Below are 26,081 nucleotides of genomic sequence, written 5' to 3' on the forward strand. Positions count from 1 at the left end.
AGGGTCCTGAGATGAGAGAGAACTAGGCGCTCAAAAGACTTCATGACCACAGATGTCAGAGCCACGGGTCTGTAGTCATTTAGTCCAGTGATCCTAGGTTTCTTGGGGACAGGGATTATGGTGGAGGACTTGAAGCAGGCAGGCACATGACATGCCTGCAGTGAGGAGTTGAAAATGCCAGAAAACACTGGGGCCAGCTCGTTTGCACAGTGTCTGAGGGTGGCAGGAGACACACCGTCTGGGCCAGGAGCTTTCCGAGCATTCAGGTTCTTAAACTGCTTCCTCACATCTGCTTCATGAATATGAAGAGTTGTGGTGGGAGGAGGTGGTGTGAAATCCTCTTTTGTGTGGGGTGAGGAGGGGGGTGTTGTAGGTGAACGGTTTGAAGGTGGTGATGGCTCTATGTAGGGGGGAGAGGTGGGGGAATTAGTGTCCAAAGTGTCTCTATTGTTGGGGCCGTTGGAGGTGTGAAGGCTGCCTGATGGCTCGTCAAAACGGCAGTAGAAGTCGTTAAGGGTGTTGGCTAAGAGCAAGTCATCAGTGGAGTGGGGGGTTTTAGGCTTGTAGTTTGTGATATTCCTAAAACCTTTCCACACAGAGGCCGAGTCATTCTCTGAGATCTGCTGCTGCATCTTCTCAGAGTGCTGATGTTTAGCAATGTCCACTTCTTTAGTGAACCTGTACTTGGCCTCTCTGTAGCAGTCCCTGTCTCCGCTTCTGAACGCCTTTCTCTTTTCCAGCCACAGCTTTTTGAGTTTAGGAGTAAACCAGGGTTTGTCATTGTTCCTTTTGTGCATAATTTTATATTATTGTTAATAATAAATTAATTAAAGCAACAAAACAACCTGAAGAGCCGGTTCGGAGCCGAAAGAGCCGGATCTCTAAAAAGAGCCGGAAATCCCATCACTAGTCGCCAGTTCTTCAGATATTCCACTTGTAGAACTTCTTTCAAAAGAAGGCTAGCAACCTGTCAATCACATGCTGTTAGCCAATGAGTGAGCAGTTTCACAGTCAACCACACCCCTTGTTGAGGAGATGGCAACCTTAGATAGGCTGATCTCGAGACTTGACAAACGATCGTTTAAACCGTATGTGGAGGTGTCACACTGTAGCGCCCCCTGGTTGCAGCAGTCAGATAAAACTACCTCTGAAATCGACAGCTGAACTGAACTGAGCTGCATGAACCGAATAACCTCCGACAGAGTCATGCAGGCGGAGGAGAAAGTAAAACCTCACATAAACATCACATGATGACGAGAGGAGCAGAACAAGTTCCAGTGAAAAATCCACACTGAAATATGAAACTCCACAATACTGGACACAGTTCATCTGTGTCTGCCTCTGTGTGTGTGTGTGTGTGTTAAACTGGATTACCATGTATTGTGTTGGCTTGAGGGATTAGACATGATGATTAAACTGCCTTTTGGCTCTTTAATCTATTGAACAGAGAACAGGCTGAACAAGCAGCCAAAACACACACACACACACACACACACACACACACACACACACACACACACACACACACACACACACACACACACACACACATGTATTATATAGCATTTAATGTGTGTTTGTGTCTGATCTTCATGTTTTCAGAGGTTTGGGGCGACGAGCATTCAGATTAGAGGAAAGTTAATCGTGTCTGTTTCAAAGTTCCTGTGGCCGATTGTGGAGCAGTGACATCACAGCACGCTGTGTGAGTACCTGTGCGAGGCTCGGGGTGTCCTGACTGTCGGGACACTGCACAGCTGTGACCTCGGCCTGACTCGAGTTGTAGTAACCCAGAGGGAGATACTTCCCTGCAGAACATGTTTCTGACAGCTTTGTTTCTACACATACGGATATCACAAAGAGATACGATGAGCTGATTACAAGAGGAAACTTTCTCGAGCACCTCGAGCAGCTCCAGCAGTCACACTCTGCCTCCCCATTAATCCACCCTAATTTAACAGCAGCACTCGCAGGCATCGTGTTCCTGAGTGTCTTCTCGAACACTTACTGGGCTGATCTTTTGTAAGCTGCCTGATTTTGTTTGCATCTGCTGGTGGTTGTGCTCTGGTGTGTTCTTATCTGTGTGACATACTCTTTTGTGTATGTCACACACTAAAGTTTGTGGCACCTTCGTTCAGCTAGTTTCATATTAAAGCCGCTTTACCTTTCACCTGCACAGTCTGGACCTGCTGCAGGACCTGGCCTCCTGTCCTGGTGTGTAAAGAGACCGCCTTAAGCAGTGGCGGTGCAGGGGGAGGTTAGGCTAAAAACAAGCCCGTGCCTTCTCACTCTGACACTAATGATGCTCTGTCTGTCATCCCTGACAGAGTCATGAACCAGGGCATCCGCAGGTGTAAACAATTTACAGCTTTTAAAATGGTTTCAGATTCACTTTAAGACACAAAGCACTCCAGACACAGAGTGACTGAAAATCATCAGCATTTTTCAGACTGAACTTCCATTTTTAAATTTCTGGAAACTGAGAGCGGACTGCTAATGTGCAGTCTGCATCATGCTCAGAGCTCCTGCTGTTGCATTACAAGTACTGACCCTTTGCTGAGCCTAAGCTTAAACCTAAGCTACTACTGTTAAGATGTTTAAAGTATTGTACTGCCCTCTGATTACCATGTGGGATAGACGTGAAGCCAGTGCAGGCGTCTGTAGGTTGGTTTCATCACAGTGACCCTCCTTAGTTACAGTATGAGGAAAGACCAGGAAGACCTTCCAGGTGTCGAAGGTCAGCAGCCAGCTCTCAGCCCCTGCTATGAATAACAAGAGAGAAAATGCAATACAAGGGCGCGTGCACACACACACACGCACACACACACAGAGGTAGCTTAGGAGCTCAGGTGTGTAGGCGAGGAAGCGAGCTGCGACGGGGTAATTAGCAACAGTCGAGTCCCATAGAGAGACTTCACAGAGAGGGAGGGAGGGGGTTGTTACGGTGACAGGTGAGATAAATCAGGATGGATGGAGGCGGAGTCTCCTCTTATTACCTGTCAGCAGCAAATTAATTGCCACTAAAAACATCCCGGCCCTCTGTGTGTGCTGCAGCTGTTTGTGAAAAGTCACACTGAATTATTCAGTGGGTTTCAGGGAGGTGACGGCGAGCCGGGTGCATCCTAGCATGCCTTGCAGAGCCGAGCACAGCTGCGGGGTTATAGGCTGATGTGTCGTTGATTTTATTCAGGTGTCAGTGCCAACTGAACGTGTTTACTCGCTTTCAGTCCTCGTCGACTGCAGTTGCAGGTGTAACCTGAGGTGTGCTCCAGGTGGGTTTTGTGTCCATCACAGGAACTTTACCCAGGAAGGACTTGAGCTTCAGAACCTTTCCAGTGACACTGAGTGCAGTTCTTTTAGGGTGGAACTCAGTAAAGCATCTCACTGTACATTCAGTGGTGATGAAGGAGTGCCTCTGGGCCCTTTCATGAGTACTGATTTGTATCTCACTCAGACCATCTGGTGACAGTTTTGACCTATTAGATCACCTGATCTTCCATGCAAGGATATTCAGTCACACATTTGTACATTTCGGCCCTTGAAAGGAGATCCAAGAATTCACTGTGGTACACAGCAATGGACTTTTACTGTAACCCAGTTTCTGAGAGTACAGGTACTTGTTCCCCTCACTGGTGACGTGAACAGAGCGGTGATCATGTCTGTCAGCCTTTATCGAAACCAATAGACTCTGCATTCCATGATCTGCCGTGAGCAGCAGGAAGCTGAGCCCCTCTGCTGGGCCGTGGTGATGATGTCTGTGTACAGACTGCTACTCATACATCGCATCAAAACTTCATTTATTGTTTATTACTGCTGTCATCACAGAGTTTAACCACCTGACACTTTGGAGTAGAAACTATTTTCTCAGCTGAGAACAGTGTTGGAAGAAGCCACACGTTGACTGATGGTATTGATTCATTTCTTCTCAGTTTGACACCCGTCATTGTCGAAAACCTGCACTTACAGTTTTTAGCTTTGGCAGCGCAGCAGCAGGAAACCAGCAGACGAATTCGCACACAGCTGCACAAGACTTCTCAGGAATTTAAGCTGTGCTCAGCAGCGAGGGGTCCATCTGAGGGTTAAACATTTCCCGATAGATTACATTTGTCTTTAAGAGATTTTAGATCATGGTGGAAATAACAAAGCTTTTGTTCCTCTTACCCTGCTAGCACCAGAACCTGGTCGCTCAGTCACCAGTGTTTACCCACTGAGCATTAGAGTGCCAACAGACTTTTAGTAGTCTTTGTTTTTACATGAAGAGAGTCATTACCAAACAGCTAAATGTTCCACAGGCTGGTGTAACTGCACAGCTGATGAACGTTTCCTACAGTTTTACATGTATTCATGTCTGATTATGAGCATCACAAGTTTATCCTCAGAGCAGAGGAAACGGTTCTCTGCATCTGAACCAGTCTGCAGACGGCTGAGGAGGAGAAGACTACCTTTCACCTTTCAGAGCTTAATGTTGTTTAGACAGCTGCCCCATTCATCATTTTCAATAGGAATTTGGGTGGATGTGTTATAGAGGGTTAGAACCAAACTAAACACTGGTGCTGTATATTTACTGGGACAGATCATCTCATGTTGTTTCATCTGCTGGAGTAAAAAGTGAAAGTGTGATTGAATTAAACGGACTCGTGTAAGAGGAAAGTTTCTGGTTTTGACTAGTTGAAGTTTAATGAGACGTTTTGTTGACAAAGTGAAAAATGTTTCATCGTTTAATAAAAATATCAGCAACAATGCGGCCGTCGTTCTTCATCCAAACTCTGTGCTGATTGTGCCGTTAAATAAACACTCCATCATTTTGTCCCTAGTCCCAGGCGGTGGTGGTGTTAGAGTGAACTTCGATCAACAGAATGAGAGATGAAGGGTTCGGTGCTGCGCCCTCCTCCGTGTCAGCTGCTGCAGGACTCACAGTGCACTTAGTTCAGGTCAATAGATCAATGGATCAATAGAGCTCCACCTGTGATGTCATCGATTGTTCAGTGATCCCGCAGAGACGATCAGCAGGACCAATCAGAGGTTAAAGCTGAAGGCAGAGGCTCAGCGGGAGCTCATGGATTAGTTGTCTGTTATTATAAATGGCTGCACATCGGCACGTTGATGCATCTTTCTTCAGATTCACAGCTCCTCTGCGGTGATTGATAGTTTTTATTTTCACATCAATATCTGTTCTCGCACGCTGATGGCTTATCATTTTTAAGTTTTCCCTGAAAATACAGCACATTTTATTTAAGGAGGAGATCAATCTGAGCTGAACTGAACCTGTCTGCCAGTTTCTGCTCTCTCCTCTGTCAGGACTTTAAGCCTACAGCTAAAAACCAGAAGTGTTCTCAGAGCTGATCTTCCACCAGGGTGCTGGATTTTGCCACTTTAAAGAAACTAATCCACATCCAGCATCTTCATTTTCTCATCTCCCCACCAATAAGACAAACTGCACTGATCTTCAACTCCACTCGCCTCAGCAGAGGAATACTTACATCTGATTGGCTGGAAAAATATCAAAAGCAAAACATGAGCAGAGATAACTCACGGATGAAGACAAAAAAACACATGTGATGAAGACTCACACAGGGAGCACTAATGTTGTTTTTTTCACATAGTGCCTCCTGCAGGGTTAACTCTGAAAGTACAGTTTGTTCTTTATCATGTTGCTCCATGTTCTCTGCGGATCTGTTTAGACCAGGGGTCTCGAACTCCAGGCCTCGAGGTCCGGTGTCCTGCAGGTTTTAGATCTCACCCTGGGTCAACACACCTGAATCAAATGATCAGTTCATTACCAGGCCTCTGGAGAACTTCAAGACATGTTGAGGAGATAATTTAGCTATTTTAATCAGCTTTGTTGGAACAAGGACACATCTAAAACCTGCAGGACACCAGCTCTCGAGGCCTGGAGTTCGAGACCTCTGGTTTAGACCTTCCAGTCAGAGGAAGCTGGAGTCAGCATGGTTTGTGTGTTTGTGGTCTTTGTTTCATCTTCTTCTTTTTATAGAGAGCAATGGAAACACCCCAAAACATTCAGACCTTCTAATCATTTCGCTGGGAAAAAGGTTTCAGAGGCTCATTAAATTTTTTCCTGCAGACCTGAGCACCAATGAAAGGTTCACATTTTACAGAAATTTAAATGAACTAACAGCTTCTACCTTAAAACTACAGTTCGAGCTTTCGGTTAGTGATTGGTTGGGGGTTTTATGCCCCAGTTGCCTCTGAGTGAGGTCCTGCTGCCTGTGGCCTCTGCCCACAGAGGAAACAAATTCAGTCTGCTGTTGTGTCTCCGTGATAAATAATGCTGTCTTCTTCTTTATAAATGTTCCAAATCTTGCTGCTGCTTGTTCCAATGTAGATGTTGAAGATGCATAATCACTCAACCTGACGGAGGTCGAGAGCCTTACTGTGTCTGAGTGAGGCGAGAGTCTGTAATGAAGCAGAGCTTATCTCTCTGTAGGATGAGGGATTCATAATGTAGCAATGGACGAGGAGGAATCTCTTTAATGAGGTTCTGGAAGGCTGAAACAACTGTTGGACCAATGTTTTTATTGGCATGATTATGTCGATGTCTCTTCAGCAGTCACTTTCTCTATCTTGTTGTATGCTTTCCTGGACTGTCAGGAAGCGGGAAACTTAAAACCTGCAGGAACACGAAGATAAAATACAAAACTAAAATGAAGGATTAAAAAAATGACAAAAAATGTAAAATATTAATACAGAAAAAAATACTTTTGTTTGTTGGAGAAAAACTCCCGTACACAATTTTAGGCAACTGAATAAAGATAATTGTAATGAGACTGTAATCACGTGAGGATCCTGGAGGAGATAATGATTTCATTTTAAAAGGAGGTGCAGATTATTTCCTGTTGTTGATCAGTTCACTTATTAAGGTCTGAAAGCTTAAAAAAAGTAATGTTCTCGCCCAGCGTGTTCCATATCTAATCAGCGGATCATTACTGACAATTATGGCTCTTCAGGTAAACATCAGGATTTAATTCATTGTCGTCCATGTTTTTTTCTTTAATTATCTGATCATTCATGTAATTTCTACTCTCCTCTGTGCTTTGTGTCTGAAGGCTACAGTTAATTGAAGTTTCTCCTTCGTGTGGTTAAATGAGCGTGCTGCTTAAAGTCAGAGAGCTGCTAATGGCTGCTCTTTGAGTCGTCATTAGATCGAGGTCTGCAGCTGCTTTACACACACCAATTATTCCACATTATCAGAGAAGACCACAGAGAGAGGACTAACAGAAACAATCCTGGAGACAGACCGGATGACAAAACGGTGAATACCAAACATCAGACCCAAACAAACATGATAGGTGGACAGGACGTTTGATTCAAACAGTAATAAGATCGTTCAGCTGGTCCCCTGCATCCTTTTGAAGGATCTCGTGGTCTTTTTAACATCCAGTCTGGGCAGTTTGCTTCACAGAGCAACAAAAGCCAACAGCAAACCATCAACCAATCTCACAGCCGTCCCAATGGTAGCATCTGGAGCCATAGTGAAGTTATAGTGCAGAAAGAAACACGTTTTAAATGTCTGATTTTTGTGCTCCTCTAGAGATGCTTTAAGGTTTTAAGCTCTGAGCTAACCTTCTGACCTAAAATACAACCAAGAACCAGGTACAGCAGTAGTAGTTCCAGAAGCACTGGAACTACAGTGGAACCCCGACTTACAAAATTAATTTGTTCTCGAGGGTCTTTCGTAAGTCGAAAATTTTCGTAAGTCGAAGCACCCATCGCGCCTTCTGAGTGAACGATAGGCTATAGGCTAATTGCTAACTGCAACAACAATATGTCGTTCAAGTGGAACAGCGAAGCGCAAGTACGAAAGCCAAGGGGTTGTCACATGATTCGGAAGGCGTTGTGGGAATTGTGGTCATTGTGGGCTCAGCCAATCAGAGCCAGCGGATTTCGTTACACAGGCATTTTGCCGTAACACGGGCAGAAATATTGCCGTTAAGTGCCTTCGTAACTTGAATTTTTCGTTAAATGGGGTATTCGTAAGTCGGGGTTCCACTGTACTACACCTTGGGAAGTGATTTTCTGCGTAACACCAGCACCACGCACACCGGATCTCTAAAGAGACCAGTGCAGGTGATCTCTCTTATATATATATCATAAAGTCTAAGTTCAAATACTGGGATGGTCAAAAGCATGAATAATCAGCAGATGAATGGATGAATAACTTCAAATATTTAACTGTGGGTATTATCTCTCCGCTGTAACTGAACTGTAACTTAATACGATAAAGGGCCGACTCTAATCTTCTCTTGCATCTTTTTTTCACAAGATTCAGGTTTGAACACGTGTGACTAAACTTGGCATTGAGTAAAAAAAGTAGTAAAGGGGCGGCAATTAATTTAAATATGAACATGCATAATAGAGAAAATAAAGGTGTGGAGTACATCAGCAAAACTTCATCTTAAACATTTAAACATTTCATTTTAATTAACAGTTTAACTGTGATGGACTCCCTGTACCTTCATCCAACAGAGTGTCCCTGTCCTGGATGGTGTGGCGGAGCAGGTCCTTATTGACGCTGTTCTGATTCAGGTCAGCAGTCTGAGCTGTTTACAGGAGAATCTGTGTCAGTATTCAGATGTAAAGGGAACTCAGGCTGAGTCACTGCAGGCGAGCGTGAGCCTCAAGAGGAGCTGCTGCTGGTCAAAAGCAGCGTTTCAACAATGTGACAGAGACTGATGGACTCTGCCTGTGGATCTATTTTCAGGGCTTATTAATGCAAAACAGTGACAGCTGGGGAATACATTTGCATCCTCTCTGCCTTCTTCCTCTCTGCATTTGCTCATCCTCCTCGCTTCTTCCTCTGCTCTTCAGACTCCACAGCTGCCACCTAATTGGTGTTTGTGTGTGGATGAAATGTGAGCGGCTGAAATAAAAATCCATCTGAAACCACCGGATCGTTCTGATAATAAAGTAAATGAAGGAGACGGAAAGCCGAGGTCAGGTAAACGTGAAGGACAAACTGCTGTGTGCAAATTAAAACAGCAGCAGAAGAAGAAGAATGATGACGCTGAGGCTGGATGGGTTTCCAGTTGCAGATATGAGTGATGGAGGTGTGTGCCATCATCAGAGCTGAATGATGAGCATTTATTTACTGTAAGGTCCTCACTTCGAACTAACCACACACGTGTGTGTAGGTGTGTGTGTGTGTTGAAGAAGATGGATGTTGACCCTGACAGCTTCGATCTGTCACAGTGACGAGTTTAAAAATAGAGAGATGAATAAAAGTGTCTGCTGCGACCTTTAGCTTCTCTCTTCTTCGCTCTCTCTTTGTTTGGAGCCTGTTTTTCCTCCGCCTTCATCATCTTTCACTCCTCACTCCACAGAAAGCAGCTGCACAACCAACTGAGGAGGTTTTCAGTTGTTTTTGTGCTAGCATTAGTCAAAATGCATAAAAGAGCCTCAGAGGAGGAAAATATTTTCAGACTGAGGTCACATTAGCATGTTTCATCACAAGGTGATGTGAGCTGCTGGTGCAGATGGAGGGGAGAACAATTAAACAGATGAAAGTGATAAGGGGGAAAAATACTGTTAGAGTTAATTGTTAAATGTTGTCATTTTTGTACTTAAATTTGTAAACCTTGTCTTAACCTGAATGTTTAGAGATTTTTCTGTTCCTTCCCTACATCTAGCTGGGGGAGGCAATTAGCTATAGATAATGTTTAACTGCAGGCACATTCTATGTGAAGGTTCTGTTTTCTTATTTAGATGTTTTACTTCCTGCCCTTTATGGCCTCACCTGTGCTTGTGTATGGTGAGACTGTTAAAAAGTGGTTGAGCCATATACAGGGTTAGGGGAGATGACCCTTTGTGATCAGCAGGAAGTCACACAAAAACATCCACACACACTCACACATGCTCGCACATGCATACACAAACACTGAGTGTCTTAGTTCAAAGGGGTTTCACAATGGGTGTTTGTGAAACTGCGTGTCACAGAATAAAAGGCTGCAGGGGAGGCTGGTTTTTTGGAGTCATCTGAGACCGAGGGCAGAGGTACTGCCAAACGCTGTTCCCTTGCTAGCACGTTAAAACCGGTTGAGCTGTTTGTCTTGCTTTCTTCATGAGTGGTAAGTCTTTGAACCAGCAGGGCCTGCAAGGTGCAGACCCAACACATACAGTTATGTAAGTAACCAACGTGAAGGCGTCTCCTGATTGTAGACTTCACAATGATCCTACTGCTTAGAGAGAGACTTCCTGGTTAGATGCTGTGAGGTTGTTCTTTCCATTGTGTTGTGATACTCATGCTTGCAGAGAGCATCTCAGCTGATGTTCTTCTGACAGACCTGCTGTAAATCAAATCACATTAGAGTCAGACTCTGTGCGCTAAACATGAAGCTGCTGGTAATCCTGCTGAATCGGAGTGCTAATGCTGCAGGTGGACAGCCGAACAGTGAGCTGAACATCACTGCAGAGCTGCTTAAGGCTGAGCTGACAGTATGAGAATTCTCTGGAGGTTCATAACTGTTAGCCTGTCAGCTCAGACTCAGGGATCATGGGAACATGTGTGACTGTATTGAAGCCCAGAGGTCCAGGTTCGGGCTGGTCACAGTCCAGCGGTCCTGCCTTGGGTCGATCGGGTCCTGGTCTGTGTGGTTAGCATTACGGTGAAGAAGAATGTGCTGCTGTTAATAAAACCTGTTCAAAGCCTCCATCATGTCACCGCATTAATAACGCACACAGGCGCACAGAGAACGCTCATCCATAATGAAGCAGGCCTCTCATTAAGCCAGAAACATTTTACTCTGACATGAGCAGGAGTGTGTGTGTGGCCTGTTTGTCCTGTTAATGGGAGAGCAGCAGCGAGGCGCCGTTTGTCCAGATAGCAGCATAAATAATTTAGACGTAGCGAGGCGAGAGCAACGTGAATTCACTTTATGAAACGTTAAACATGCTGCCAGCAGCCAGCGTGTTAAAGCTCTCTGCAGGACGCACACACATTTACTTCCTGCACACTAAACTACGTTTTCCAACGTCACCTTCTCCCAGTGCAACCGCTCAGTGCCACATTTTAACTTTAGGGTCTACATGCAGGTCGAAAGACTGCCTTACTGCTGTAGAGTCTCATGGAGTCAGGAGGAACTCTAAGCTCTCCTGTGAAGGTGCAGGGGTCCATTTAAGATACGTACGAGCCCAACAAGTGTGAAGAAGTCAAAGCGAACCACAGATTAGAAAAGATCTCTCTGTTAAAGCAGAATCTGTAGCTCACAGTGTACAACACCTCTCAGTGTGATAACACACTAGCAGGAACACGTTTCCTCTCATGTGTGCAGCAGCTCAGGTCCAGACTGGGCCGCACCGGCGCCGTGACCTGAATCTGCAGCTCCTCTCGGGCCTCAGTGTGGTGATGGATCGTTGTTGTTCTGAAACTTTCAGTGTTTCATCTTCTGTTAAAAACTGGACTTCATTACTTAGAAACTGCTCCAGCTGTAGATTCAGGCTCTGCTAGTGGCTCTGGGCTCCAGCTGTGAGAACTCCTCCTTGCCACCGTTGAAGTGCAGCCATATTTTTCTGTCCGCTGTTTCTGCAGCAGAATCTGGGTCAGCCGGTCTGCGGGCAGATTCCTCCTAAGGGAGTTGTGTCTGGTTTCCTGGCTCGCCGTGCTGTGTGATCAACACTTTCTGCTATTGGTTTCATTATTTTACAACCTGCTGCAGATTCCCCCTCCAGGATGTTGATTAACTGATTGATTGGTTGTGGAAGCGTGGCTGATAGCGCTTCCACTGGATGGAGGGATTAATGGTAAACTCTGAGGAGCTCAAATCTGAAGATTTCAGTGGGTCTGACAAAGTGCTGACCGCAGCATCAATATCTGCATTTTGTTATCTCACACACACACACACACACACACACACACACACACACACACACACACACACACACACACACACACACACACACACACACACACTCACAGACACGTGAAGGATGATGATGTGATGCAGTGTGATGGTATGTGATGAAGTTCACCTTCTCTCAGCAGCACACATGCTCTGAATGACATTTCACACTAAACTCCCATGAGCCTCGAGTGTTGCAGTGGGCAAGCTGCCAATCAGAGAAGTGAACCTGAATGCTTCATGTCTGCAGAAACTAATATCAACTCGAAGTCTTTCGTTTACATTGAAATAAAATTGGGATATGAGTCTGAGGGAACCTGCTCTGATCTACTCAAATTTATCATGTCGGGGGCTCTGTGCGACTTTAGTCAGAAGATTTTTATTGTTACTGAATGAACCGATTCTAACTTAACCTAAACAAACAGGCCTCCTTGACTCCTTCAGGAGCTGTCAGTGGCTCATGGACTGATTTCTGCTTTCTCTGTGAAGGACTTGGACATCCTAACCCTCCCTGCACCTCCTGCTCTCTCCCCTCACAGCTCGAGACTGTCACAAAATGATAAAGTCAAGAATAAGATGAGAAAAAAAATATAATCGTCCTGTAGATCATCAAATGATATTCCATCATTTTATCATGACCTTCATCGTGATGAGCCTGATGATCGTAATCATTCAGAGACAGGCGGGAAACAGTTTGTGTTGAATCATTAAAGTGTAAGTGCATCAAACTGACTCTCCTCACTGAGCATGCTCCATCATTAAAGCCATCATCTTTATTCATCACTAAAGCCGTTTCATCAGGATCATTATCAAACCCTCAGCTCTCAGCGCTCGGCTCTCACACTGTCTGAAGAGATTATGGTGCTTTTACTCTGAAGGAGCAGACGAGATCCTCTCAGAGCTCTGGGTTACTGAGAGATCAGCAAAGTAAAACCGCCGAAGAAGAGAGTGAGTTTGGGAAAGCTCTCAAAGACTTTGCTGTTGATGCAGAAGGAGGTTGATGGAGCAGATATTTTATTGCCTGATTTTCTTGAATTTACCTCTCTACTAAAGTTGAGCTGAGGGTGTTTCCTCCAAATTAAAATATTAATGACGAATGACAGGATGAATGTTGGTGTTCAGCCTACAAATCCTGCTCAACTCTCACTTTCCTTTCAGCTTAGCCGTAAGGATCTCCAACCACCCAGACTCTGAGCATTTGCACTGTTCATATTTGTGACCTCAGTGTGCATCTGAAAGCATATCGATCACGTGGGGAGTCCGGCCATCAGAGGAAACATGGTCATCCACACAGTACCTCAAAGCTGAGGCAGTGACATCACATTAAAGACGCTCAACAGTCAAAACCTTCAGACATCCTGCAGGTTCATGTGCGCATCAGCAACAAAGTTTGATATAAAGTATTTCAGTAGGTTTATGTGGTTTTCTACCATAATAATAATTGTTAATATAACACTCAGAGACCGTCAGTGCTTAAACGTTTTGTCCTTGTTCTCATTGTTTTTAAAAATTTGGTTCAAAAACAGTGCAATATTCCTATTTGTGGAAAAAATATTTGTGCTGCAATGAACCAGTGAACTAAAGGTGGGTGCTGTATCTTATTATCCTCAGCTGATGTCAGTTACTCCACTGAGGTCAAAGTCATTACTGGCGGAACACCTACTAACACCCATATTTGATCAAACACACAAGTTTGTGTGTGTGTGTTTGCTATAAAGAGGTGAATACACAGCAGAGTCAACACACACACCCTCCTTGATGAAGGACGTAGTCACATGACTGACACAACCATACACAGCCACACACACACACCTGTACTCTGAGTGTGTTTCTAATTGGGTGAAACACACTGAGACAAGGTCGCGGCCTCTGATTGGCTGCCTGTGAGACGCGGTGGCTCGAGCTTTGAAGGTTTGCAGGAGGAGACGAGGCGATCCGTCACTGACTCAAACTTCACCTTGAGCGAAACATGAAACTCGACAGGAAGACAAAGAGGACAGAAGTTTACAGAAGTGACTTCCTCTTGGAACCCGAAGAATGGAACCTGAACCGCTTGATGTGGATCATGTTTATGAGGGTGATATTAATCAGTGCTGCATTTAGCAGCTGACATTTAGTCAGCAGCTGACACACCAGTTGTCGATATCTGAACTGCTTGGTTTATATCTTCATGCTGATAATTTGAAGTCTGAGTATTTGTTAGTCTGATTAATGTTTTCTCCACTCCAGACTTCAAATGAGTTTTTTCTGAAGGTCTTTACAGACCAGGTATTAGTTTGAAATATTTTAGGATTCCACATCCAGCCACTCACACTTTGGGGTATGTTTTTTTTTTCTTCTGAACCAAGCTGGACTTTTCAGATTTTTCACATGCAAATAAACAGATCTGACCAATCAGAACACTGCATTTGGCAACTAGTGCGCTGTAGCTCAAAATGCAGCACTGAATATACAACAATATGGAAATGATAAAGTAATCCTGTTTAACGTCAGACCAAAGGAGACCCAGATTTCTCTGCCTCCTCTGATGTGGTCCCAGTATTTTTTAGTTTTTATTATGTTGTTTTTATCGCTACTGTAGATGATTATACAAAAGCCGTGCCATCTTCCTTTGATTGTTGTCTACAGATCAGTTTGAGCTAGAAAAAATATCATTTCCACATGTGAAAATATTTGTTTTATATCTTACATTTTGAGATTTCTGTTGGTGTAAACTTAATCAGAGCGACCGATTTATTACTGAAAGCAATGATAATAGAAACTAAACATCTCCTTTGAAAAATCAGTAATTAGAAACCGAACAGTTACTGACATGTTCTGAGTGTTTTTGAGCCTCAGGGTGAATAAAGCTCATGACTTTAGCCTGATGGATACACTCTCCTCTGTCCTAGCGTCTGAGCACTGAGCATGCTGGGAATGCCGCTGCTGTCTTACTGTTTGAAAGTGGGGCAGAATTATTTGGGTGTTTTAAAGTTTTGATGAATGTGTTGACGTGTGGTGGTGGTGGTAATGCAGAGCTTTAGCGCCTCCACGTGGATGCTGACTGAACTGCAGTTTCATTCATGAAACTGAAGGTAAAACGCTGCATCAGCTCCATTTTCTGCAGAGTCTTTGAAAAAGCTGCATTTAGTTTAGTCATTGAGTATCTGTCACACCAAACCGACTGATCATAAATGAAGAGGAAACTGTTGAGTGTGGTGTTCAGCTTACAGGAAAACAGATGTTTAACAACAGCTCGATGATCACACAGGATTACTGATTCCGTCTGACTGTTTGAGAGCTTCACCTTAAACCTAGCTCTTACCATTGTAGTCAAACAGCTCAATCTCTGTCTTTCTGATCATCAGACTTGTGTTTGGTTTATTCAGGTGGGCAGCTTCAAATTTCAGTCAAGCTTGAAGGTGTCAGTTTTGGATCAGGGTCTTCTTTCTTTATCACCACCTCTCAGTCCTCTCAGCTGTATTCAACCCTGGACCTTCTTACTGTAAGGGGACAGAGCTAGCAGTTCACTACTACACCACCTGGAGTCAGAACCAAAGGAGTCAAGCTAGTTTATAAAGTGGGTCCACATCAGAAATGCTCCAACTTCAGTCACAGACTGTTCTGTCTGCTCTTTATGCTCTGTGTTGTAACAGCACATATCAGGCAACATTTTATTCTCACTTGAATCACAGTAATGCAAACATTTTGTGAAATAATCGTTGCACTGCATGAAGACCAAAGATCTTAACACCATCTACCATCATGTTCGCTTCTTTACTGCCGTGCAAAGAAAAGAGACCCAGCATGCTTTTCCTTTTGTATGACATCACAGAGATGTTTGGGAAAATGACCTATCAGAGGCTGAAATACATCAACAGAGGTGCACTCATTTCACTGTAGCTTATGCTCAGCATAGGTCATGATTGTCTCCTCCAGTATAAATGACTCAAAACACAGTGTATATACTGTGTCCCAGTCTTTCATTTACAATCAGGTTAACTTTGGTATCTTCATCATAAACACACTGAAGTTCTTCTTCTTTACACCTTTACAGGAATAAGCTTCATAGTGTGTCTGTGGGATCTTTGGTGTATTCAAATTTATTTGTCTTCAGGTTTTTCTAAGTGGGCGAAATCTGAAGAATCCATGATGCTCCACGTTGCTGTGCGAAAGAACAAAAACCCAGATATACCTGCTGTTGTTCAGACCCTCTGAAAATGGCAAATCTCAGTTTACACAAACTGCTGCTGACCTCACAGCCGGGCTGACCTCTGACTCTCTGCTCTCTTAGATATGGTGACATGGTGCCAAAGACCATTATGGGGAAGATCTTTGGTTCCATCTGCTCTTTGAGTGGCGTGTTGGTCATCGCTCTGCCGGTCCCCGTCATCGTGTCCAACTTCAGCCGAATCTACCACCAGAGCCAGCGAGCCGAGAAGAGAAGAGCGCAAAAGGTGAGGACTCCATATTATCCATTCATCCATCCACTGACACAAACTGTCTTCAGAGTGTAATGGGAGGACAGCAGTGACCTGGGATTTAGATGCAGGACATCAGTGTTTTTATGAAGAACTTTTTGTTTCTAATGAGTTTAAAACTTTAACAGAAATTAACAGAATGTGAAGAAATAGTTATGACGTTATGTTCATTAATCAGTGCGGGCAGCTCTCAAGTAATCCCACACTGAACCACACGACTGTGCTGTGACTCTGGAAGCCTCCAGCCTGCCCTGAGGCACGCTAACATTATTGTTATATTAGTGTTAGATGAACATCTGTACAGACATGATGTTCCTGGAATACATACCTGATTAATTTTAGCAGTTGAAAGCGCTCAGACTGCAGCTTTAAAAACTAACACAGAAACTTTAGAAGTCTGCAGTCATTTCAGATCTACAGACCAGAATGTAATGCTGGTCATCACACTGAACCTTTCTGGTAAGACGCTGCCACCGTGTGGTGAACGTATTCATTGCATATTTGCAGAGGTGTTTACAGAGAGCAACTGTGGATGTGGGTGTGTTTACAGCTGTGAGTGTTCAGAGAGAAATCCAGAGTATCTCTGAGAGGAAGCAGGGCACTTCTGAAGTAAGAGGGCCGGCTGCTGCAGAAGGTCACTCGCACATCAGTGTGGTGACAGTAGTTTGTTCTAATTTTGAAATCTGAGTTTGTGCACAACCCACAGGAGAAAAGAGAGGAAGACACAGAGAGCAGGAAGCTGTCCAGGCTTTACTTCCTCCCAGCATCAACAAATGAGTTTTCTGGTTGTGCTGGAGACCTTTGTTTACCCCACTGGGAGTCAGAGAGAAACACCATGTTGGAAAGTTACAGAGAAGCAGCTGAATCATGTTTCTGTCTGCAGCCTGAAACCTGCAGAAGATCTCTGAAGAATAAATATTATCAGATTCATACAACACATCTTCTACTGAGCAAAGCTTTTATGTTCTCTCATGCACATCATCAGTCACTCAGCTTCTGTCTGCAGAAACCATCAGCATCACATACATGAACTTATTATCTGTGCAAATTAGAGTTGATGCTTCAAACTGAACCTGAAGAAACTTTGGGAAAGCTCATTTTACACCTACATATTCACACCACTTGTGCTCACTTACCTTTAACCGGTAAATAAAACACCCTTGGCTCAATTTATGTTGGGATAATCTGTCAGAGATCATGAAAATCCTGCTGACCACATCAGTGTCAGCTGTGAGGATGCAGTTCAAATTTGACATTTACACAAAGTTTGGATAGATTTTGATTGATTGGGAAATGAGTGGCTGCAGACACCCTGACGTTCTTCCACAGATTCTTGAAGGATTTAAAGACACTTGTTGCTGCACAGATGTGTCATCTAAATGGAGGTGATGCTCAGTGTTCATCCAAATTTTTAAAGGTTCACACAGCTCACGGAGCTCAGCTGGCTGCTCACCGGGTCATATTGCCCTTTGGTGGTGTTCTTCTCCAATACAGCGTTCCCCACCCCCGGGTGTGAAATTGATGGTTTTCAGGGCTTTATCGGTAACTCAGTTTTCCTGCATCTTTTCCCGCTTTGTAGTTGTGTCTAATTTTTGAAAGAAATATTTAAGAGTTACCATAGCTACCAGAGAGCATTAAGGGGCAGAGAGGAGGATATTACTCTCAATGTTGTTGTCGCATTTCAGGAGGACGCTGCTAATAAAGTTACACAATTACACAGTGAATTCGCGTTTATTATGATATTTACAAAATACCACAGTTTTTGTCTTGGTTTTTTCCATTTTATTTTGTTGTTCTTATCCGCGACACCTTAAAGGTCGGTCCGTGAAAATATTGTCTGACATTAAACCGCTCCGTGGCACAAAAAATGTTGGGGACCGCTGTCAATCTGAAAATCATGTTATCCGGATAAATTAATATGATTATTCTTCCCCAAACCCACAAACCTAATTTAGTGTTGGTGTCTGTCTTGCAGTTTCTGTGTAATAGTTCCTGAGACTGACATTAATCAGGATTACATTACAATGTAAACATGGACAAACCAGGCCAAGAGGCAAGTGATCAGTCAAGTGATCTTGCATTTAGCCAGTAGGGGTGCTATTTTTGTAACTTATGTTGAAGCTTGCCACACGCCTTTTTCACTTTTTGCTGTTTATGTGCACTGCTTCATCAGCTGCTCATCACACAAGCCAACACTTTGTTTGCAAGCAGAAGTTATTAAAAAGGACAGCTTGTGTCCAGATATTGACATCTTTGATATTTTGATATTTTCTTCACTGAAGTGACTTTCTGAATGCAGAAGATATGATTTGCTCACATTAGTTACCTTGTTAGTTTGGTTCTGGGTGTTTTGTTGGATTATCAGACTCAGTTTTCGTGGACGTCAAAGGCTGAGATAAACATGAGCAGATGAAGGACGGCAGCAAATGGGATCTGAATCTTTGCAGCTTCTGTTTTCATGTTCACATCTAATCCTCCTGCAAGTTTGTTTTAGTGACCATGGTGGTGAGCCTGTGTTTGTGTTCCCACTTACAGTTGATCGCTCACAAACCTATGTGTGTTCACAAACAAAAAACCAGGCTTGCTAGAATTCGAGCAGTGAAGAGTGGAGGCGCTAACGCTTATTTGCAGTACAAACGCAGCCGGCTGATTATTGACCCTGAGGAGGAGGTAACCGTGGACATGCAGTGGTGGTGCTGTTGTTTGTTCTCTTGGTTTCTCATCTTTTCTGTCTCATATCCAGCTGTGAGGAGCATGCTGAGGGCTGCTTTCATTGTGCTTTCATCTGTGTGTGTGTGTGTGTGTGCGCTTCAGCAGTGACATGTTTTTGGATCAATGTAATGATAAAGCTGTGCTCTCATTTCAAAACTCCAGCCTTTTACATTAGTTTCTCTTTACCTGCCAAACAAGAGCGCTGAAGGTTCAGGTGGTTCCAGCTCCCAGATACCTGACAAACAGCAAACTCTGATGGACCCTTTCTTCTTCGCTGTTAAAGTGATCCATCTCTAAGTTCACAGCTCAGCACAGATATGGTAGAAGACCTGACTGACTATGGCTACATCCTGATATCCCCACAACATGTCCACAAGACTCTGGAGGGTCTAGAATCTAAAGCGGAGTAACATAGGCAGATACACCGTGACTCTTTGCAAAGCAAAAACCTACATTTCTTTGGTTTATTTTTGTGATCAATGAGGCCAAATTACAAGCAAAATTCGGATGACAGAAGCATCATTTTCTTTGTGGGGTTTTATACAGCACCACATATCAGTAGAATTAAAATAAAAAATAAAGATAAGAATCTAAGTCCAAGGACATTAAAACTGTACTTCAGTGAAGTACATAAGTAACTCTGCTGAGTTACATCTCACTGGTTCCATCCCTGCTGTTGGAATATAAGAGGGCTCTAGGCCATTGGCAGTGGTGGGAGGGGAACAAGCTATAACCTTCTAATTCCTCAAAACTCCAAACTTCCTCAACACAAGCAGAAAGTGACAGCCTTGTTACTTACCCTACATTTACCCTGCAAAGTCTGGACTTTCTCTGTAAAACAGTCTCATATCAGCACTAAATAGAGTAAAGGTAATATGATCTTTGGCTTTAGACCGGATGTTTGGAGATCATTTCTGATCCAGTGTCTGGACAGAGTTTGCTCTTCTTTTTTAAATGAAAGTGTTTTATTGTGAATTTAGCCTGTGTTAGCTGGTCCTCATCTGGTCCTTGCTCATGTGTTTAGCTGACTGAAATGTTGATGCTGAAGTGTCCATGATGAATTCATCTTCATCCTGTTTCTATCACTGTCTGTCTGTAGCCTGTCTGTAGTGTTCTGTCTTTTCACATCCTTCTTAGCTTTGCTCACAGTCTGAAAAACAAAATACCCGTCAGTCACTAACTAACTCACATGTGCATGATCTGATCCTTTGCTGTGTGGGGGTGCCTTACCTGACCAACAGGAAGTTCTCTACACCTCCACCTCTCAGTGTCTCTCCTACTCTCTGCTCTGTCTTCTTCCTCTTTTGTTTTGTTCCTTTGACTTGAGCCCTACCATGCAGCTCTGCTGTTATGAGATGATTACCTGCGCGATTCATGACATCATCAGTAATAGTGTTGGACTTCATTGACTTGTGGAGGAATGAAATTGGGCTGAACTGCATGTCAATCGCCCAGCCAATCCGCATGCAACTGGGCAGAGTCAATGTAAAGCAAAACTTTGGAATGAAGTCTTGTTAATATTTCAAAAGCTGTGTTGCTTCTGCCCAGCATAGGGGCTCATGATTTTGACTCTTCCTTTGGCAGCAGCTGAGCTTCTGAGCTCCACGTGATTGGTTACTCTTCTGCCCACCTGGGTCACATTCAGTCTGAACTCCAGAGTTATACAAGCTCTGGAGGCTCTCTTGGGTTAAATGAGGCTGGAGTCAAACCACAGAAGTAAAACAAAAGCTGCTGAATGGCTGCTGTTGGTAGCCTTGGTTTGATCCAGTGAGTGATCCATCATTTTCACACTAACTTGAGAACAGGAAGGAATTGTGGCTAAGATGGAAATGCTGAGGTTTGGCAGATTTTGGTGGAAATATTAGCCTTGCTCAGGTGTTTCTCTGTAAATGATGGGGTCACTGAGGTCATGTGTTTTGTGTTTATGTCTTGAAGGCATCCAAAGAAGCAGGACAGGCGCTGGTGTGTAAGGCCAACCCTAACTTCGAGGTGCATCATCATCATCTCTTGAACTGCCTGGAAAAGACCACGGTGAGGAGGCAGGCACACACACACACACACACACACACACACACACACACACACACACACACACACACACACACACACTTTATTTGACCAACTGATTAACAGTTTACTCCTTTACATGTTTTCCCAGATTTTATAGATTTAACACATTAAAAAAATTCTCAATAACTTCAAAGAGCCTAAATTGAATCTAAATCATTATTTTTTAATTAATGAGAATGACTATCATTTACCTTACCTGGAGATTAATTTTTTTCCAATTTTTCAGCAGTAAACAAAAAATATTCAGTTTGATTGTTTACTGTTTGAATTTGGACATCTATCTAGTTCAGGGGTGCCCAATCCCGGTCCTCGAGAGCTACTATCCTGCAGCTTTTAGATGCATCCCTACTCCAACACAGCTGAATCAAATGGTTTGATCTCTTCAGCATGCCATCATGTTTGGCAAAGGCCTGATAACAAGCCATTCATTTGATTCAGGTGTGTGGGAACAAGGATGCATCTAAAAGCTGCAGGACGGTAGCTCTCGAGGACCGGGATTGGGCACCCCTGATCTAGTTCATAGCAGATTCTCCTTTACCTGCCATCCTGTAAAACTGCAGCTTTGCTTTTTCTCAGAATCACGAGTTTGTAGATGAGAAGACGTATGAGGCGACCTGCAAGGATGTTACACTGCTGAAGCAGGTTTCTTGCTCTTCCTCCATCTCATCCTCTTCAACTCATGGCCTAAGCTCCTGCTGTGGCCGCAGGAAGAGGAAGACCTTCAACGTCCCAAACTCCAACATGTCTGTGGGTCTGCAGGGCAGTCTCCAGGAGCTGAGCACCATCCAGATCAGGGAGCGACCACTAACCAACAGGTATGTTAGACAGCACTGCAACTCTGTTTTTTACAGTCATACGGTTACATCCAACATTTACATCTCTTTGTTTACTTCTAGTCATATTTGATCTCCATAAAGAAATAAAATCACCCAGAAGACATGACTGTGAAAATTGCAGGGGGTCCTACTGACTTTAAGGATATTCCAGAAGGTTACAAAGGTTCTTCTGAAGGGTCTTAAGTTCCTGATGAGCTTCCAGTATCTACGTGGACTTTGCAAAAGTCATTAAGAAAAAAAGAAAAATTCTTAAGAACATTTACAGCGCATGATCCTTGAAGAAAGCTCTACCAGGAGCTACCAGAGATTTCACAAGCCCTTTAACCTGATCGGCTCCGGGTACCGGGGGCAAAAGGAACGAGTTCACGTATAATTGGTTATAACACGGGGTCAGAAATATAAGTCCTGACGTGTGATATCCACAGAAACCTCTGAATCTCAGCTAAACTCTCATATAAACCATTTCTACAACCACCAAACACAACTAAAACAAGCCATGATTAAAAGAGCAGCTAGGTAAATGCCAAATGTCCGCTAAACAAACAAAACCAGAGATTCTTCAGACTTCATGTATCTATAACACCATGTAACACCAAGTTTCACCACACTCTGACCAAAATTCACTGAATGAGCCGCAAAAGAAGACCACAAAAACGCATAGCGGCGCAAATGCGCTAAGACAGAAATTGGCTTACCGTCCCGATTTCCTCCGTTACTTTCACCAGTAGCTGGTAGCCTCATGTTTATCAGCAGTTTCCACGGCTAACTAGCCAGATCAAAGCCATTTTCTGTCAACAACCTCCATTTTAGACCCACCTACAGACACGTGACTAGACAGACGCCACATGCAGTAAATTTGGGACCACGTGGGGTTTGGCCTTGTAACTTCTGAGTGGTTGAAGTAACGTGAGTGTGGCATCATTACTGTGATCCTATTGGCTCAAACGATTAAAAAGAGGTGTCAATTATGCAAATTGGCCAAAAGAAACCAAAGTTACAGCCCCATCAGAGTTTAAAGGGCCAGAGACGCTCCATGCCCACGGCAGAAAAGCGCCATTGCCATGTAAATGTGTGGTTAAAAAAATATTCAAAAACACGCATTTTTAGGCCTGTTAATAAAATTAAATAATTTCTGCTCTTTAATACCTACAAAATTCAACTAACATAGTGTCCAATGTGTGCCAAAATTGGACATTTTTGTACAATGTCTAGATATTTATGTATTGACAGTGCTGTAATTTTTCACTTTTTCACTTTTCTTTCTTTTTTTTTTTTTTCTTTTTTTTTTGTGTGTCCCGTTTGGATCTTTAGCCATCAGAATTGTTGTCTTAAGGCCAAGAAAGATGCCAAGCGGATTTATTTTACCAAGTGGATCATCATGGCCTTGCCATATTGGTCCATTTGATTGACCTTTATTTTAATTATGAATTTATTTTATTTTCAGTTGCTACAAACGGGACAGACATGACTGGGGGATAGGACAGGGAGAAAGAATGAAAGAGAGGGAGAGAGAGAAAACCAAAGGGGAGAAGAGACGGTGAGAAGGGGGGGAAGAAAGAAAAAAAACAAACAAACACCTGGGTCATCTGTATGGAGAAAAAAAACAGAAGAGAAAGCAAACAACAAAGAGCAACATAATAAAAAAACAGCACCATCACAATAAACTAGCTAGCAGTAGATATTAAATAATAAACGATATTGTGCAGCACGCAAGATAGACAGCGCACAATGTGCTTTAAGGCAGCAGCCAAGAAAGCTTTAGTCCGCGTCTGTGAACACCCGTGTGTGTGGTATATTGTAATAAGCAGCAGCTATTACTACCTCCCACCAGTAGGTGGTACTGTGTTATTGTATGTGTTCTGAGCTTATGGAGTAAAAGTCTAGACCTCCACCATAGCCTCGTCTCAGTCCTCTGTGCTTGGTCTAAAGTTATTGTTGACCACAACCCACGCTACACGGGCAGTTGGAGCAACACTGCATAAAGTTACAACATGGTGTCAGAAGTCGGCAAGACCGTGTGAACAGGGACCGCGACGTGAGTAAGCTAGCCGTAGATTAGCTAACAGTAGCCATTGCTAACGGCATGGAGCAATTCAAGCCACCATCACCGCTACTGCTCACAGGCAATTTATCTGAGACCTGGCGCAGATGGGAACAAAGATTCGGACTGTATATGACTGCTACGGGTGCGTTGGAGAAGGATGAAAAGGTTAAAATAGCCATTCTTCTCCACACTATCGGCGAAGAAGCGCTTGAAGTGTACAACACGCTCACAGTGACCCCGACCGGAGACGCACTGACAATGGCGGACATTTTGAAAACGTTTAAGGAATACTGTAGTCCACGAAAGAACGTTGTTTTTGAACGCCACAAGTTCTGGTCATACCCAATGTCGGCGGATATAACAGTGGACAGATATGTCACGGAACTCCGTCAGAGAAGTAAAAGTTGTGAATTTGGGATCAATGAGGACGACATGATCAGGGATAAATTGGTGTTCAGCATAAGTGACGCAAGACTAAAAGAGAGATTGCTTCGTGGCAACGACCTCACACTGCGCAAGACGATAGAAATATGCAGATCAGCAGAAGTGGCCAAGTCACAGATTCAGGCCATGCAGTCAATAACTGCAGCCCAAGACACGTCAGTGGACGCATTAAGAAAAATGCCAGGATACATTAAATCAGGACACAGTAAAAACAAACTGAGCAACGACAAACAAACAGTTTGTCACAAATGCGGCAACAAACACGCATTCCGACAGTGTCCAGCCTATGGGGCAACATGTCACAAGTGTGGGAAAAATAACCACTTCTCAAAAGTGTGCAGAGCTAGCGCAGAGAAGAGTAGACACTTCAAGAAAACAAAAACTATTAACAACATTGAAACTGATGGCGATTCACTATACATCGGCATGGTGTCCAGCGACAAGCACAAGACTGGCAAATGGCATGAAAGTGTGACAATCGGAGACGTACCACTCACCTTCAAGCTAGACACAGGTGCGGACGCAAATGTGCTCCCCAGATCAGTTTATGACGAGTTACCAGATATGCCTCGGTTACAGCCCACAAAGACTGTACTCATAGCTTTTGGTGGAGCCCGCATACGTGCAGATGGTGTGGTGTCTCTTGAGTGTGAAGCACGGAAGCACAAGGCTGTGTTTGACTTTCTTGTATCAAGCCATGCAGATAAACCGATCCTAGGTGGACAAGCTTGTGAAGAGCTCCATCTGGTGCAACGAGTTGAGACCCTTGCCATGACATCCTCTGTACCGAAATCAGCTAAACCACCTTCTACCTCGGAAGAACTTGTGGAGATGTACGCTGATGTGTTCACAGGCTTAGGTGAGTTCCCTGGACTTCACCACATACATATTGACCCAAATGCAACACCTGTGATTCACGCATGCAGGAACGTGCCACTCTCCATAATGGATGCGCTGAAGAAGATGCTACAGGACTTACAAAACAGAGATGTCATAATGCCTGTCAATGAGCCTACAGATTGGGTCAACAGTCTTGTCGCCACACAGAAGAAGAACGGAACACTAAGGGTGTGCTTGGACCCTTGTGATCTGAACCAAGCAGTTAAACGCCAGCACTACTCCATTCCCACACACGAGGACGTTCGCAGCAAGCTAGCAGGAAAATCCATCTTCACCATATTGGATGAAAAAGATGGATACTGGCAGATCAAGCTGGACGAGCCGTCATCAAAGCTCTGTACCTTCAATACACCTTGGGGCCGATATCGCTTCCTCCGACTCCCATTCGGGATCAAATCAGCCAGCGAGGTCTTTCAACAAAAGAATTGTGAGACTTTCGGCAACATTCCTGGTGTATTTATCATTGCAGATGATATGATAATTGCAGCTACATCAGAGCACGAACACGATGAAATCCTGCAGAAGGTCATGGAGAAAGCAAGAGCAGCTAACGTGAAGTTTAACAAGGACAAAATTCAGTTCAAAGTTGACACAGTGAAATACATGGGCCATATCATCACAGCAGCAGGGCAGAAAGCAGATGTTTCAAAGATCAAAGCTATTGTCGACATGCCGACTCCAGAAGACAAACAAAGCCTTCAGCGTCTGCTGGGAATGACGAAGTTTTTGGCACAGTACATCCAAAATGAAGCATCGCTCACAGCAC

At 43.8% G+C, this 26,081-nt stretch overlaps 1 protein-coding gene across 1 annotated transcript in view; it reads left to right on the forward strand.

Moving 5' to 3' along the window:
- The window catches only part of LOC113008751 (potassium voltage-gated channel subfamily D member 2-like), a 103,830-nt gene that overhangs the window by 72,384 nt on the left and 5,365 nt on the right, over positions 1-26,081 (forward strand). The window contains exons 2-4 of the mRNA XM_026146444.1: positions 16,123-16,285; positions 20,957-21,052; positions 21,668-21,906. Of these exons, the coding sequence (XP_026002229.1) occupies positions 16,123-16,285; positions 20,957-21,052; positions 21,668-21,906 (498 nt within the window). The remainder of the gene's footprint in view (positions 1-16,122; positions 16,286-20,956; positions 21,053-21,667; positions 21,907-26,081) is intronic.

This window comes from Astatotilapia calliptera, chromosome 17 (genome assembly GCF_900246225.1).
Source record: "Astatotilapia calliptera chromosome 17, fAstCal1.2, whole genome shotgun sequence".
In the NCBI taxonomy this organism is placed as follows: domain Eukaryota; kingdom Metazoa; phylum Chordata; class Actinopteri; order Cichliformes; family Cichlidae; genus Astatotilapia; species Astatotilapia calliptera.